The 16,518-nt window shown below is 48.1% G+C and overlaps 1 protein-coding gene across 1 annotated transcript in view; it reads right to left on the reverse strand.

Annotated features, from left to right (window-relative positions):
- SCARF2 (scavenger receptor class F member 2) overlaps window positions 1–16,518 on the reverse strand; it is an 81,442-nt gene that overhangs the window by 41,903 nt on the left and 23,021 nt on the right. The window contains exons 2-5 of the mRNA XM_081339125.1: window positions 15,986–16,044; window positions 4,644–4,745; window positions 2,328–2,847; window positions 295–513 (exon numbers count right to left, since the gene is read on the reverse strand). Of these exons, the coding sequence (XP_081195251.1) occupies window positions 295–513; window positions 2,328–2,847; window positions 4,644–4,745; window positions 15,986–16,044 (900 nt within the window). The remainder of the gene's footprint in view (window positions 1–294; window positions 514–2,327; window positions 2,848–4,643; window positions 4,746–15,985; window positions 16,045–16,518) is intronic.

Raw genomic sequence — 16,518 nt, forward strand, 5'->3', positions numbered from 1 at the left:
AGCCATGGATTAATCTGGGATCCAAGAAAGGCTGAGTGATCCCTTGAAACGGTCATCTGGAACGCCAAAGGTTCTGCCTATGTTGAGAGAGTCACGTGTGTGCATGACGGAGCCGTAGGCTTGTTGACCCTGAGGGGTGCCAAAGGAAGAGACACCAACAGGAGATTATCAAGGACAGGGGTCCTCAACCTGGGCAACTTTAAGACTTGTGAAGTTCAACTCCCAGAATTCCTCAGCCAGGTTGAGGACCGCTGATCGAGGACACTCAGTACTCAGGGGCCATCAGACACTCACCTGTCTCCGATCCAGCCTGGATTGCAGTGGGAACACTTGCCATTGATGTGGTTGCAGGTGTGGCCGTCCTTACAGGGGGGGCAGGTCTGCTCACAGCCCTCGCCATAAAAGCCCAGGGAGCAGATCTGGTCACACCTGGTGCCGTTCCAACCAGCTTCGCAGGCCAGGCAACGGCCGTCCGCAATTGTACACGGCTGCAGCTCCTTGCACTGACCGCACCTGTGGAGACGAAGCCGAAAGTGCCATGAAGGGGCCACAGGGCCAGGTGAGGCAGCTGGCAGGAAGTACTGGATCATTCTGGCCTTAGCAGGCACCTGGCACCCACCAGGCGCTTGGCAGGGAGGCTTCTGGGCACTTCTTCCCCTTTTTTAAAAGATGGGATTCTTCCCTATCCAAAGAGAAACTTAGGCTATACAGATATAGTCCTTGATTCACAAGCATTCATTTAGTGACTATTTTTATTTATTATTTATTTTATTTTTTTATTATTTTTTACTATTTTTTTAATTTTCATTCTTATTTGTGGTTTTACTTGTGTGTAGTGTGCACTGTGGACAGAATTTCGTTGTGAGTTACACAATGACAATAAAGATATTCTATTCTATTCTATTTTATTCTATTCTATTCTATTCTATTCTATTCTATTCTATTCTATTCTATTCTATTCTATTCTATTCTATTCTATTCTATTCTATTCTATTCTATTCTATTCTATTCTATTCTATTCTATTCTACTCTACTCTACTCTACTCTACTCTATTATTTTATTCCGTTCCGTTCCGTTCCGTTCCGTTCCATTCCATTCCATTCTATTCTATTCTATTCTATTCTGTTCTGTTCTGTTCTGTTCTGTTCTGTTCTGTTCTGTTCTGTTCTGTTCTGTTGCAACAGCATTGAAAAAAATGACATGACTTGTCCTCACACTTATCACCACTGCAGCATCTATGTGATTGCATGATCAAAATTTGCTTGCTTGGCAACCAGCATGTGTTTATGACATCTGCCGCATCCCTAGCTCGTGTGGTCACCATTTGTGACTTTCTCAGCTGGCTTTTGACAAGCAACGTCAAAAGGGGAAGCTGGAATCATTTAAGAACCACATCATTCCTTTCATGGCAGTGATGCGCTTAGCAACCATGGCAAAAAAGGTTGTAAAACAGGGTGCATCTCGCTTAACAACTGCTTTGCTTAGCCATGGAAGTTCTGATATCAATCATGGTCGTAAGTTGAGAACAAGCGCTACAGACAACGTTTTTTGGGAACTGGCTGTGTTGTGATTGAGGTGGAATTCCCCTAAGGTCTCTTGATCCCTTTTCTCTCTCAGTCACTGCAACTCTGAAAATCCTGAACCAATGTGGTTTGAGGATCTGGCAGCTGGGGATGATGGAGGCTGAAATCCCCCTTGTTGCACATTGTCTGTTTTGAAACATCAAATTTCTCCTGAACTGGTGTGTGTCTGTGTCTGTGTGGCAGAGGGCAAACCTGCACGTGGGGCTTCTGCCGTCTTCTGCATTCACAAGGCACCCGGGCAAGACTCTGCCCTTAGCTATTCCAGATAATTGGAGGAATCCCCCAATTCTGCTTTCTTTGAGCAGTTTAACAATCCAGGGCTGTTCCTTGCTTAAAAAATTCAAGTTATAAATGATCTCCAATGGCCAACCAGGGACGTTTGGGGATTACGTATTCTTTTTAGGGGTTACCTCTTGCAGTCTCTTTCAACGTTTTTCTTGCAGTAGGACCTGCATAAAGAGACTGCTCCTTACTCAAAGTTTGCGGGGAAGATCACACGATACCTGCTGGTGAGTCCCAAAAGATGTCTCTCCACCTCGGCAAGCGTGGCTGATTGGGGATTGCGGGGGGTTGAAACCTGCCCATCTTAAAACTTGCCGTGGTTGAGGAACGCTACCCTGAGCTATTCCGATGAAAGGTCCAAAGGGGCTGGGCACGGGGTGGAAGTGTTGCCCATCTGTCCTGCCTCTCTGAATCCCTGGGGGTGGGAGGGGGGGTGGAGACTCTGAGGGGGCCCTACTTACCGTCGCCTGCAGCCTTGTCCGTAGAAACCGGCCGGACAGGCCTCGCGGCAGAACTTGCCCCGGTAGCCCGGATCACAGGTGCAGGTCCCATCCACCTGGTTGCACTTCCCCATGTGGCACTGACAGTAGCGGTCGCAGCGAGGGCCGAAGGTCCGGCTCCGGCACTGGCAGCGCCCCGTGAACTGCTCGCAGGGCGAAGTACTGCAGGCGCACTGGTTGTTGCAGGTGCGCCCCCACCAGCCCGGCTGGCAGATGCAGAGGCCCGTCTTCTGATCGCACTGCGAGTTGAGGCTGCAGTAGCAGGCGCTGGCACACTGGGCCCCCCACCAGTTCGGCTCACAGGAGCACTTGCCCGTCTTCTGATCACACTTGCCGTGCTTGCACAGACAGACGTTCTCACACCGAGGCCCCCAGCGGTTGGCGTTGCAGGTGCACTGGCCCGTCACGTCCTCACACTGCCCGTTGGGGTAGCAGTTGCATAGCTCCTTGCAGTCCGGGCCCCAAAAGAGTCGGGGACACTCTGTGAGGGATGAGAGGAGCAGGGGAGCACCCTGGGAGGGGTCCGGCTTCCCATAACCCCCCCACGGTTAAGTTTGAGCAACTTTAGCCGGCCACCCTGCTATAGCACAGTGGCTGTGGATTGTTGATGCTAGTATTTTTTTTTAAAAAAAGGCCAGCAAACAGGAGGGCTGACCGGCACCTCTGCTGCCACAGCCGTGCCATTATTGTTCTGCCGAGCCAGCAGGTCTGGCAGGAGACCCTCCGGTGAAGATGCCGCTCTCTCTTAGCAAATCTCTCAGGTTCACCGTTTCTCAACCTGGCAACTTTCAGATCTGTGGATTTCAACTTCCAGGAGGTGAAGGCTCCCACCTTAAAGTGGCAAAGGTTGAGAAACTCTGCTCCAGCCTATTTCTTTATTAGTCTTTATTGCCTCGCTCTTCTGCCATGGAAGGACTTTCCCCCTCCTCTATGCCCACATTTTCATCCTTAATTGATTCCTGTACCGCTTTCAATTTACGTCTTTTGAAAATTTCGGTTTGGGATTTGATATTTTCATTATCATTAAGTCCCTCGAGTCCTTGATTATACTGGGACTGAATCAGCCTTGAAATGCTGCTAATCAATTTATTTATTAAATTTCTATTTAATAAATTTAAATTGGGAAAGTAAATTGGACTGGAGTTGCTACTTGCACTCAGAGTCCACAAGATGCATTTGTTAGGAAATCTTCTTGGCAGGCGTCTCCAAGCTTGGCAGGTTTAAGACTTGTGGACTTCAACTCCCAGAATTCCCCAGTCACCATAACTATCTGAGTAATTCTGGAACTTGAAGTCCACAGGTCTTAAATTTTCCAAGTTTGGAGACCCCTGCACTAAAACCAGGGAAAAAGGGAAAAAGGAAGGAAGGAGATGAGAATGAGAAGGAAGGAAGGAAGGAAGGAAGGAAGGAAGGAAGGAAGGAAGGAAGGAAGGAAGGAAGGAAGGAAGGAAGGAAGGAGATGGGAATGAGAAGGAGGGGAGGAAGGAAGGAAGGAAGGAAGGAGATGGAAATGAGAAGGAGGGGAGGAAGGAAGGAAGGAGATGAGAATGAGAAGGAAGGAAGGAAGGAAGGAAGGAAGGAAGGAAGGAAGGAAGGAAGGAAGGAAGGAAGGAAGGAAGGAGATGGGAATGAGAAGGAGGGGAGGAAGGAAGGAAGGAAGGAAGGAGATGGAAATGAGAAGGAGGGGAGGAAGGAAGGAAGGAGATGAGAATGAGAAGCTTGTTTAATACAATCCTTTCCTTTCTCACTGCCTTTCCTCTGAGAGGGCAAGGAAGTGCACATCGGGGGTCAACGCCAAGGTTTCCTTCACAGCAGCCCAGCAAGGTGGGGCGCTGGTGACTGGCCTAAAGCCCCCAGGTGAGGGTCCTGGATGGGGGTTAGGTCTTCCTAATCCCTGAGGTCTGAGAAGCTCACAAGCAAGGTAAAAAGATGGGATATAAAACTGAAGTAACCATCATGATCATGATGTCCATCATCATCTCCCCTCCCACACTTATCTTTTCTGCTGGACAGCTGGGAATTCAACCTTCTGGACGCTGGTGTGTGTGTGTGTGTGTGTGTGTGTGTGTGTGTGTGTGTGTGTCTGTGTGTGTGTGAACTCTGGCCTGGGTGGGACTCTTGATGGCCCTCTTTCCCTGGGGGGAGGCTTGCAGGTTTAGAATAAGTTTAGAATAACAGAGTTGGAAGGGACCTTGTAGGTCATCTAGTCCAGCCCATTGCCCAAGCAGGAGATTCACCCCCACCCACCCCTCATCCGGAGGATGTTCCCACGCTTACTGGTTTCGCAGTTGGCCCCAAAATAGCCGTGGCGACAGCGACACTCGTTGGGTCTCACACACACCTCGTTGTCCGTGCAGGTGAAGTTGCCCTCGCAGACGGCTGCAAGGAGAGAGATGGTGAGGGGGCGCGAGAGGCGTCTCCCCCATTCCCCACCCCCATCTGGAGATTTGGCTGTGGGCCTTCTGGTTTGGAGAGAAATCAGCCAGGAGGAGCCGGGAGGCTGAGGGAAGCCCCCCCCCCCATCCCTCGGCCTGCCCAGTTGCCCGTGATTTACACCAGGAATCGCTTCCCAGGACAACTGTTCTGTGGCTACAGGCTGTCCTCGGCTTACAACCACAAGGGAGCCCAGAAGTTAGGTTGCTAAGTGAGGAATTTGTTATAAGTGGGTTTTGCCCCATTTTACGACTCTCCTTGCCGTGTTCGTTAAGTGAGTCACTGCAGTGGTTAAATTAGTAAAACGGTTGTTAAGTGAATCTGGCTTCCCCAAGGGCTTGGATTGCAAAAAGGGATCCTGTGACCTCAGGACACTGCGACCGTCATAAATAGGAGTCAGTTGTCAAGCATCCAAATAAATATAAATATAAGTACAAGTATAAATATAAGCACAAGTACAAGTACAAATATAAGTATAAATATGAATATAATTGACGTGACTGCAGCAATGGTCATAAGTGAAAAATGATCATAAGTCACTTTCTTCAGTGCCAATGTAAGTTCAATTGGTCACTAAGCGAACTGTTGTAAGTCAAGCACTCCCCGTGTAGTAGTCCTTGACCTACAAGTGACCTGTTCAGATTTACAACAGCACTGAAAAAAGTGACCTACAACCAGGTCCTCCCATTTACAATCCCTGCGGCATCCCAGCGGTTACAGGACCCAAATCCGGGCATCCAGCAACCGGCATGTATTTGCAATGGTTGCAGCATCCTGAGATCCTGGGATCAAGCGATCGCCCTTTGGGACCGTTCCAGCCTGCTTAATTAACTTTAAACATTAACTTTCCAGCTAAGTTAATGGGGGAAGCTGGATTTGCTTAATGACTGTGTGGTTCACTTAACAATTGGAATAGAATAGAATAGAATAGAATAGAATAGAATAGAATAGAATAGAATAGAATAGAATAGAATAGAATAGAATAGAATAGAATAGAATAGAATAGAATAGAATATGTAATAGAGTAGAGTAGAGTAGAGTAGAGTAGAGTAGAGTAGAGTACAGTAGAGTAGAGTAGAGTAGAGTAGAGTAGAAGAGAAGAGAAGAGAAGAGAAGAGAAGAGCTGGAAGGGACCTTGGAGGTCTTCTAGTCCAGCCCCCTGTTCAATTGCAGGGATTTGCTTAACAACCTTGCAAAAAAGGTTGCCAGTCACTTAACCACTGCCTCGCTTAGCAATGGATGTTGTAGTCCCAAATCGTGATTGTGAGTTGAGGACTCCATGTAATGCCTTTCTCTTGTAGAAAGTGTTCAGTTGATCACAAATGCCTCAAATTATCTGCAGAAGGGCTGTCAGAATGTCTAGTCCAGCAGTCCCCAACTTTTTTTGCACCAGGGACTGGTTTTGTGGAAGACAGTGTGGGAAGAATCCAGAGAAAGAAATATTTTGGGAAATATTAAAAAGGCAGAATATATTTCCCCAAAGTATTTTAAAGGCAGAAACCAACTCCCCCCGCCCCCCAGTCTCTCTGCCTCAAACAGATACCAGGTCTGCAGAAATGCAGATGTGATAATCTTGTCAGAAAGATTGGAGCCAGGAAGCTGGGATTAGAAAGACAAAGATCTCTAGAATCAACAATCCCTCACACCAAAAAAATCCAACACTCATCAGCCACAGCCCCAGGGAAGCAGGACATGACCTTTAGGACATAATAGGATTAACCCACCACCATCAGAATACCAAAAGGGCATGCCACATGAACAGGAACAGGAACAACTCCAAACACAAAAGCCCAAGAAGGTATAAAAACCCACCACTCCCTACGACATGTGGTCAGTTTTTTCCAGAGCCATCTTTCTGTCTGGCTCTCCTCTTCAATAAACTGGAACCTTCTTTCTAAAGCAGTCTCCATGGTTTGATTATTCCCGGCTTGGACTGGACCCTGATGATTTTTCAGCACGCTACCTAGATCCCCCGCATGCAGAGTTTACACTAGGGTTCATGCTCCTGTGAGAATCTAATGCCTGATGATCTGAAATGGAGCCGAGGTGGTGATGGGGAGTGGCTGCAAATATAAAGGAAGCTTCGTTCGCTCACCTGCTGCTCACATCCAGTTGTGAGGCACAGTTCTTACAGGTTATGGACTGGGACCGGTCCTTTGCTCAGGAGTTGGGGACCCCTGGTTTAGACAGTCTCCATCACTGACTGCAAACTGGATATCAAACCTCTCCACACTTTTCCAGATCCTATTATGACCCTTTTACTTGCGGCTGCAGATTGCAAATGGCTGAGCAGGGAAGGTGACCTGTGTCTCCCAGGGGCCTCCATAAGCCTTACCTTTCCCCAGGTTGCCAATTCAGGCTGCCGTGCCCAAGGGAGAAATGCCAGATCACAACCTGGGCTCCCTCAAACAGCCCCTCCCCTCAAGAGGAGCAGCAAAGGGAAATTTACCTGAAGCCCCCCAAAGTGATAGGAATGAGGAATGGAGAGAGACACTGTTTAGAGCAGCGTTAGTTGGAGCAGAGACAAAAGGGGGGGGGGAGAGACAGAATAGCAACCTAGCAGGGGTGGCACAATGCCCCCCAGAGGGAAGGCGGCATACTTACCCTTTTGTTAAGCAGAGAAAGCAGCTCCCTGGCACATGGCGGGCAGCCTCCGTCAGTCCAGGGCACGAGGGCGCATGTAAAGGAGGAGTTAGGGAGGTGGTTAGTGCATCTGTGGAGGACTTCGGGAAGATTAGTTGGTTATTATCCAGACAGGCAAAGGGGGGAGGGGCATGGCACAGTCCCACCGGGAGGCTTCAGAGGGCAGCTGCAGAGACACACAGCATGCACTCACTCCGGAATTGACCGGGGCCACGCCAAGCCTTGGTCTGTTCAGCCATGCTGGAGCTCAGCACAGCCCTTGGACAAATGGACATTAGGACCCCACCCCAATGAGATCAATCAATCAGAATAGAGCTGAAAGGGACCTTGGAGGTCTTCTAGTCCAGGGCTTTTCAACCTTTTCACCGATTGTACCACTTTTAGGATATGGTAATATCCGAGTACCACCAGTCACCTAGCAAGGTATCAAAAACTTGATGACCAAAAAGAAAAAAGAAAAAAAAAAGAAAAAAGTGATGAAGTACAAGTAGTCCTCAACTTACAACAGTTCACTTAGTGACTGTTCAAAGTTACCATGGCACTGAAAAAAGTGCCCCCCCAAGCCACAGACGAACAAGACACCTGCCTGCCAGCCTGGCGGCGCTCTTCCTCCTGTCCGAGGTTTTCATTGTTGTGAGCATTTCTGTTGAGGATTGGCAGTGGGGGTGGGGTGGCAGGTGTTTGGTTTTTATTCCCCCCATCTGCTGGTTGGTTGCAGCAGGTTTTGGTCACTTCACATGACCCTGGGACACTGTGACCGTCATAAATATGAATCAGTTGCCAAGCATCTGAATGTAAATCACAAGACCCTGGAGATGCTGCAACATTCCAGCTGATCGGCGCTTCTTCTGGGCTCAGAAGCGCCAGGATCAACACTGAACTCCAGCTGGAGCCTGGCTCTGATCCTGGCGCTTCCGCTGAGCCCTGACAGCCCTGCAGCTCCAGCCATCTCTCACTCAGGCTTGTGTGGTGCTGCCACTGGTTCAGCTCATTCCCCTCCCCCACTACCACTTTTCTAGGATGGTCGCGTACCACCTGCCAGGTGCCAATGTACCACAGGTGGTACCCGTACCACTGATTGAAAAGCCCTGTTCTAGTCCAGCCCCCTGCTCAAGCAAGAGACCCTCAGACAAGTATCTGTCCAGTTTCTTCTTAAAAACCTCCAGTGATGAAGCACTCACAACTTCTGGAGGGAAGTTGTTCCACTGGTTAATCGTCCTCATTGTTAGGAACTTTCTCCTTAATTCCAGGTTGCTTCTCTCCTTGATTAGTTTCCATCTATTGTTTCTTGTCCTGCCCTCTGGTGCTTTGGAGAATAATGTGACCCCCCCCCCTTCTTTGTAGCAGCCCTTTAGATATTGGAACACTGTTATCATGTCCCCCCTAGTCCTTCTGGCGATACCCAAATCCTGCAGCCATTCTTCATATGTTTTAGTCTCAGGACCTTTAATCTTCTTAGTTGCTCTTCTCTGCACTCTTTCCAGAGTCTCAACATCTTTTTTGTAATGTGGTGACCAAAACTGGATGCAGTATTCCAGGGGTGGCCTTACTAAGCCTTTATAAAGTGGGACTAATATTTCATGCAACCTTGATGCTCTCCATCTGTTGATGCAACCCAGGATTGTATTAGCTTTTTTGGCTGCTGCCACACACGGCTGGCTCATGTTTAGGTGATCTCCTTTGGAAGACGAAAGTGGATTATAGATATACAAATATAAAAATGACGTATCCACTCAGATCTCAGGGATTTCACAGACAGGCCACAGAGAGCAGGAAAGTGTTTTTGCCGCTTTCTCCTTCCTGGTCTGGTGCTCATGTCACACCTCAGGTGGCCTCTTCCCAGCCAAGCCCTGGCCCAACCTGGCTTCCCACCCCAGATCAGCCACACGGTCAGCCAGGGACCGCCATCTGGTGCACTCAAAATGTAGTCACATTATCATCTTCACTGGCCTTTGTCTCTCCAGTTGAACCCCAAATTCTGCTGCTTCTCCAGCCCCATTGGGCCCCGATGACCGTTGGGAGTGACTTTGGGGCTGTGGGACTGGCCAAATGCCAGGCCTCCATCCAGCCTCTCAATGCTTGACATGCCTCCCCTTCTGTGCCCTGCCAGATTTGCCAATTCCCACAAGGAATCCCCTGAATATCTTCACCCAACCTGAAACTTCCTGACAGGGAGGACAATCAACCAGTGGAACAGCTTGCCTCCAGAAATCGTGGGCGCTCCATCACTGGAGATTTTTAAGGCTAGACCAGGAGTAGGCAACCTCGGCTCTTTTATGACTCATGGACTTCAACTCCCAGAATTCCTGAGCCAGCATGACTCAGCTTGGAAACTCCCTTTTCCCTCAGCATGGCTGGCTCAGGAATTCTGGGAGTTGAAGTCCACGAGTCATAAAAGAGCCAAGGTTGCCTAGCCCTGGGCTAGACAGTCACTTGTCTGAGATGGTGTAGGCTCTCCGCTTCAGCGGGGGGCTGGACTGGAAGACCTCCAAGGTCCCTTCCAGCTCTGCTCTATTCTAATCTGCTCTCTCGGGGGTGGGGGGCAGAGCACCTTCTGCGTTCTTAGCCAATCCATCCAAAGCCAGTCTTGTCACATTTGTAGAGACTCTGGCTTGGGAGGGCTGACAAATTACAGCCTTCAAAGCTTCTTCCTGTTTCTCAGGTTTCTGATGGGCTCCTTAAATTCAGTGAGGCTGGCAGGTCTCACTGTGGACCAGAAAGGATGGGAATTCACAGCCTGGGGAAACCGCACATTCCCCAAAGTGCGGAGGTGAGCTGTCGCATGTTAGAAATGCAATTTTCCGCTAATCGTCTCAAAAACGGATTAGGTGATTGAACTGGCGTAAAATACTTTTGAAAAATATTTTCCCCATAATTATCCCAAAGGTGCTTTTTTCACGAGGCAACTGGAAGACTTTCTTGTTTTTTTTTCCTTTGAAGACGTTTCGCTTCTCATGCGAGAAGCTTCTTCAGATCTGACCGGATGGTGGGGGAATGGGAGGATTTATACATTCCCCACCATCCGGTCAGAGCTGAAGAAGCTTCTTGCATGAGAAGCGAAACGTCTTCAAAGAAAAGAAAGTCCAGTGAAAGTCTGGCGAAAAGGCACCTTTGGCATAACTATGACCTGGATGAATGAGAATCTCCACAGACATTTCCCCATTAAAAATAAAAAAAGCTGGAAATTCCTGGAAACCTGGCTTGGATCCTAAGGAGGGAGGCGCGCAAATGGCACCATCCCCTCAGCCTCCCAAACATTCACCTCTGGCTTGGCTTCCTAGAACAGAGGCAGCAACTTCCAGTTGCTTCCAAGCTTGATATTCCCACCCCACATACACACAATCCAGTGAATTTGCACACTTCGTTCTTCTGCGGCTTTGCCCGTGGCCATTTCCACCCCACCCCCACCCCCAAAGCTTTGGAGACCAAATGCATTGCAAAATATCACTGGGCAGGAAAGGAAGAGGCCTCCTCCGCCAGCTGGAACAGCAGCACATTGACCAAGAGTCTAAAAATAACTTCTCCAAGTTTCCCATCAGTGCCTTGGGACTCCAAGTCCCGAGAACGCCCAGCCAGCCTCGGCTTTCTGCCCCTCCCCTCCCGGCAAAGGACTGGAAGCGGAACTTCTGGAGGCCAAGTTCCAGCCGGGCCATGGAGCTGCTGGCCACAGACAATGGCGCACACAAAGCGCAGCCGTGGGCTCCCTTCCTTGGCTCTCCAGCGGATCCAGGAGCTGGGCAAGGAGGCCACAGACAGGCTCTGGGGCTGTCAGCCCAACGTCTGCAGCAAGAAAAGCCGCTTCTGCAGCCTGCAACCATTAAGCTTTTTTTTTGGGCAAGACCAATCTGATGTCTATAAGCCAGTGTTTTTCAAGCTTGGCCACTTTAAGGGGCGTGGACCGCAACTCCCAGAATTCCCCAGCCAGCCCTGCTGGCTGGGGAATTCTGGGAGTTGCCATCCACGCCTCTTAAAGTGGCCAAGCTTGAGAAATACTGCGGTAAGCAAAGATCTAGTTCAGACATGTCAAACACAAGGCCCGGGGGCCGGATCCGGCCCGCGAAGTGGTTTTATGTGGCCCGCGAAGCCATCCTGGAAAGAGTGAGGGAACGGCCCTTACTGCCTTGGCCCTGGCCCAGAGACCCTCCTTCTGCCAGAGACCCTCAGATCTGTCCCACTCCTGCCCAGGCCCCCATAGGCACCCTTGATGCCAACGATGTGGGGCTGGCCACGCCCACCCAGTAGGCCATACGCACTCTAGCCATGCCCACCCAGTAGGCCACGCCCACCCAGGCCATACCCACCCGGCCCCCTGAGGGCAACCGCAATGCTGATGCGGCCCTCAATGAAATTGAGTTTGACATCCCTGATCTAGTTGATCTTCTGTGTAACACTGTGTATGTTCTCTAGGACAGGGGTCCCCAATCCCCGGTCCGTGGACCAGTACTGGGCCGTAGCAAGCCAGCAATGGGTCTGCACAAACAGGCAAAGCCCGATCTGCAAGATGCAGGCAGCACACAAAACCACGCACTCTCCGGTCCGCGGAAAAACCTCTCTCCACGGAACCGGTCCCTGGTGCCCAAAAGGTTGGGGGCCTCTGCTCTAGGACATAAGTAAAACTTCTGTCTCCTCCTGATGGATCTCTTCCAGCCCACCCGCTTGAAACCGGCTTGAAATCGCTCAGGAAATGACGATTTATCTGCCAGAACTTTTGCTCAGGTAGTCCTTGACTTACAGCAGTTCACTTAGCGACTGCTCAAAGTTGCAACATCACTGGGAAAAGTGAATTATGCCCCTTTTCACAGTTGTGAGCTTTGCAGCCTCCCCCTGGTCACGTGATCAAAATTCTGATGCTTGGCAACAGGTTCACATTTATGACGGTCGCTGTGTCCTAAGGTCACATGATCCCCTTTTACGACCTTCTGCCAAGCAAAGCCAATGGGGGAAGCCAGATTTCACTTAACTACAGGGTGACTAACTCATCAATCACAGTGATTCACTTAACAACTGTGGCAAGGGAGGTGATAAAATGGGGGGAAGCTCACAAAACAACAGACATTTTGGGCTCAATTGTGATAGTAAATATCAACACCCCCCCTCCCCCAAAAGGACCTGGTCCCTGGGAACTTCACCATGTCCACCCAGGCTTCTGGAAGTGGTTGGCACTGTTCATCTGCCTTCCCTTCTTGGTTTCTGGCCTCTGCTGGCCCTCTCCTATATATCCTGCCCCTCTAAGGCTGCAAGGAGACAAGGGCCTTCTCTTCAGGTAGCAGAAGGAATTGTCCAGACTTCTTCCAGGACAAGAAAAAAAGAGGCTGAAATTTCAAGGAAGTGAATTTGGGTTGGGCATCTAGAAGAATTTCCCAGCTTTAAGTGCTGTTCAGCAGGGGAACAAACTACATTGTGTGGTGAATACTGGAGGAGTTTAAACAGAAGCTGGACGGTGAACTGTTGGGAATCAATTTAAGCGCATCCTGCAGGATTCTACAATAATAATAACAATAATAAGTTGGAAGGGACCTTGGAGGTCATCTAGTCCAACCCCCTGCTCAGGCAGGAAACCCTATACCATTTCAGACAAGTGGCTGGCCAGTCTCTTCTTGAAAACTTCCAGTGTTGGAGCATTCACCCCTTCTGGAGGCAGGTTGTTCCACTGGTTAATTGTTCTCACTGTCAGGAAGTTTCTCCTTAGTTCTAGGTTGCTTCTCTCCTTGACTAGTTTCCATCCGTTGCTTCTTGTCCTGCTTTCAGCTGCTTTGGAGAATAGCTTGACTCCCTCTTCTTTGTGGCAGCCCCTGAGATATTGGAACACTGCTATCATGTCACCCCTCACTCTTCTCTTCGTTAAAGATTCTAGACTAGATGAGGTTCCTTCCCACCTTCTATGGTTCTCACCATAAAATGGCCAGATGGGACAATTCACTCAACCAGCTCAGTTAAAGAAAGAGTGTTGTTGTGCAATTAGCTCACATGGTGTAACAAAATGGTGGGTTTGTTGTCACTGTGAGTTGTGGGGGGGGCACAAAGGGAGGCTCAGCCAATCTCACCGTACACATGTTGTACTTTGATAATAAAGATTCATTCATTTGCAATGTTTATTAGTCTTGTTTAGGATTAACCTTGGTGAGTTTTCTCTGATGACTTAGCATATTATGTCTAGTCTTGAAGATGTTACCTAGTTGAATAAGAAAATGTCTGCAGGCAAACAACTAAGCTCAAGAGCACCAAGGATTCCCCCTTTTATGCAAAGCCAACCAATGTGGTTAGTTTATGCTTCAATATGCCACGAGAATCTGGAACCGGGTTGATTCAGGAACCAGTTAAAGCATACTGGACAAGCTGAACCAATATGGTTAGCACATTGTTCAATATATTTGACAATTAAATTGGGTTAATTCAGCACAATCAGATTCATTGTGCTGCATAAACCCAGTGTGCTCCCTCCTGGAGACAGAGATCTCAGCCCCAGGGTCTGGGACAATTCTCTGTAGCTAACATGCCACGGCCAACTAGGTGCGGGACAACTTGGTGCGGGACAAGAGTTACACTAGTATTAGAGAAATGGTGCAACAGAATAATTAAAGAAAGGATACAAAAGGAGGGACAGAATGAAATGTGAGTGACCAAAGTGAAAATATTTTTAAATTTATTTTAATTAATTAAATTGAATCGTTAAATTGTCCCACAGTGCATCATCCATCAGCGAGTTGGCTCTGGCGAGCAGATTGTCCCATTCTGCAACCCCAGTGTTCTGTCCCAGCCTATGTGAATCCTTGTTAACTCACAAGGACAAAGCCCTCTTCCAACAAGTAGGCTGGAAACAAAGGAAAAAGAAACCCCATTTAATATTATTTACAGACCTGAAAAATGTCCCAAAAGCAAAAGCAAACAAAACACGATTCAAATAGAGAATTGTTCACAGGCAAGGATATTAGAACATGATCCCATGAAACTTGAGTCCTTTGCAAACGGTTGCCTTCAGCAACCAGCATCGCCAATGCCTTCCCTTTTTATTATGCAGCTCCAAGGCGTGGCTTCTCAATGCCTTCTCCTTCATCCTTGGAGCCACCCCATTGCCTCCCTCTGTCCTACTCTTGTTGCCTGTTGGCGTTTGCGAGCGTATATGATGTCTTCCAGCTGTGAGTTCTCAGAGTCTGACTCAGCTAATTAAAAAACTTTATAGATTATTGCTTAACTTAAAGATGGAGGAGGAGCAAGTTAAAGAAACAGTGATAATATGGGCAAAAAATGTTGGTCATTCTATAGAGCTTGAAGAATGGGAAAAGCTATGGGATAGAAATATTAGACTAACCAAAGCTGTATCATATAAAGAAAATTTGTATAAAATGTTTTATAGATGGCATATGACACCAGTAAGACTAGCTAAAATGTTTAAAAATACTTCAAATGTTTGTTGGAAATGTAAGCAATGACCAGGTACTTATTATCATATCTGGTGGACATGTCCTAAAGCAAAAAGGTTCTGGCTTAAGATACATTTATGGTTAGAGAAAATGATTAAAAAACAAATAGAATTTAAACCAGAATTGTTTCTCTTAGGAATGATAGGCTCTAACTATGATAAGGAGAGCAGATACTTAATGTTACATGTATTGACAGCAGCGAGAATTATGTATGCCCAATACTGGAAAAATGAAAAGTCACCAACTGAAAAAGTATTAATTAAGAAGATATTGGAATGTGCAGAAATTGATAGCTTAACCTTAGAGATTAAAGAGGAAGAGCATTTAGTCTATTATTCAACTTGGAATAAATTTTATCAATGGCTAGATAAACGAGTTAGAGAGAAAGGAATGTGATATGCAACTTTGAATCTATTTGACTAAGAATGTTATCATACATTGAAAATTTAGTATTGTGTTTGATAATTTATGATATCTATCAATGTTATTGTTAGGCTCATTATCTTTATTTATATACTGTATATTTACCCAGACAACATGCTGTTTGCCAAATATTGAATGTTATTGGGGGAAACCCCAATCCCTACCCTTAACCTTTCCCCTACCCTATCCCAAATCCCCATTTCCCTGCCTTCCTTTTTAACCCTATGAAACTAATAAAAAAAAAGAGAGAGAGAGTCTGACTCAGCTCCCCAGCACAGCTGGGTCTCAGCCTGAGCACGAGTGGAGGGGCCAGGCTCTGCATCAGATTGTAAATCCTGGAGCTCATCAGAGCCTTCCTCCAACTCTGATGGCTCTCCAGGCCCCTCCTCCTCCTTCTCTGATTCCCCAGACTCAACTGCCAGGTCCACTGGCTGGCACGGAATCACAACACTCCAGACCCAGGTTGATGAAGCAGTTAGTGAGGTGTGCAGTTGGTGTGCCCACAGCAGAGACCATCAAGGAATCTTCTTTGCAATCACCCCCACTTCAGGCCCAACCTTTGCCCATCAGCCCTTTATATGCCCCCAAGGGCCACTGGGAAATAGGAGAGGAAGGGTTGCTCTCTCTTCTCCAAAACTCCATGGAGGCTCATGCAGAGCTTCTGACTGGCCTTGAAAAGGAGGACAGGTGAGATCTTACCTATCAGGCACTCCTCCTCTTGCTGTCTCCATCCTGGGCAACAAACAAATCCAGAGGACCTGTGGAGGAGACAGAAATGAGTTCACCTTCACATCTCAGGCCAAGCAAAAGGACACTTGCCAAGCCTCCTGGCCACTCGGAGAGGCCACACTGCAAGAGCTAAGCCTCTTCCTCGCCTCCCTCATGGCATCCCTCTCTATACCCAGCCCTCTCCTCGCCGACACTTCTCCTGTTGAAAGAAAAATCTTCATCGGGATCCAGTCCAAGCCGAGAGTAAACAAAATGGAGACCGCTTTAGAAAGAAAGTTGGAGTTTATTGAAGAGTAGAGCCAGACAGAAATGTGGCTCTCGGGCAGCTGACCACATGGTGCTGGGAGTGGTGGGGTTTTATACCTTCTTGGGCTTTTGTGTTTGGAGTTCCTGTTCCTGTGGAATGAACTTTGACCTGAGCTTTGAGTGTGCCCTTTTTGGTATTGGTGGGTTAATCCTAATATGTCCCAAAGGCCATGTGTTTAGAGTTTGGGTGGGGAATG

The sequence above is a fragment of the Vipera berus genome (genome assembly GCF_964194415.1).
Source record: "Vipera berus genome assembly, chromosome: 14".
Taxonomy (NCBI): Eukaryota; Metazoa; Chordata; class Lepidosauria; order Squamata; family Viperidae; genus Vipera; species Vipera berus.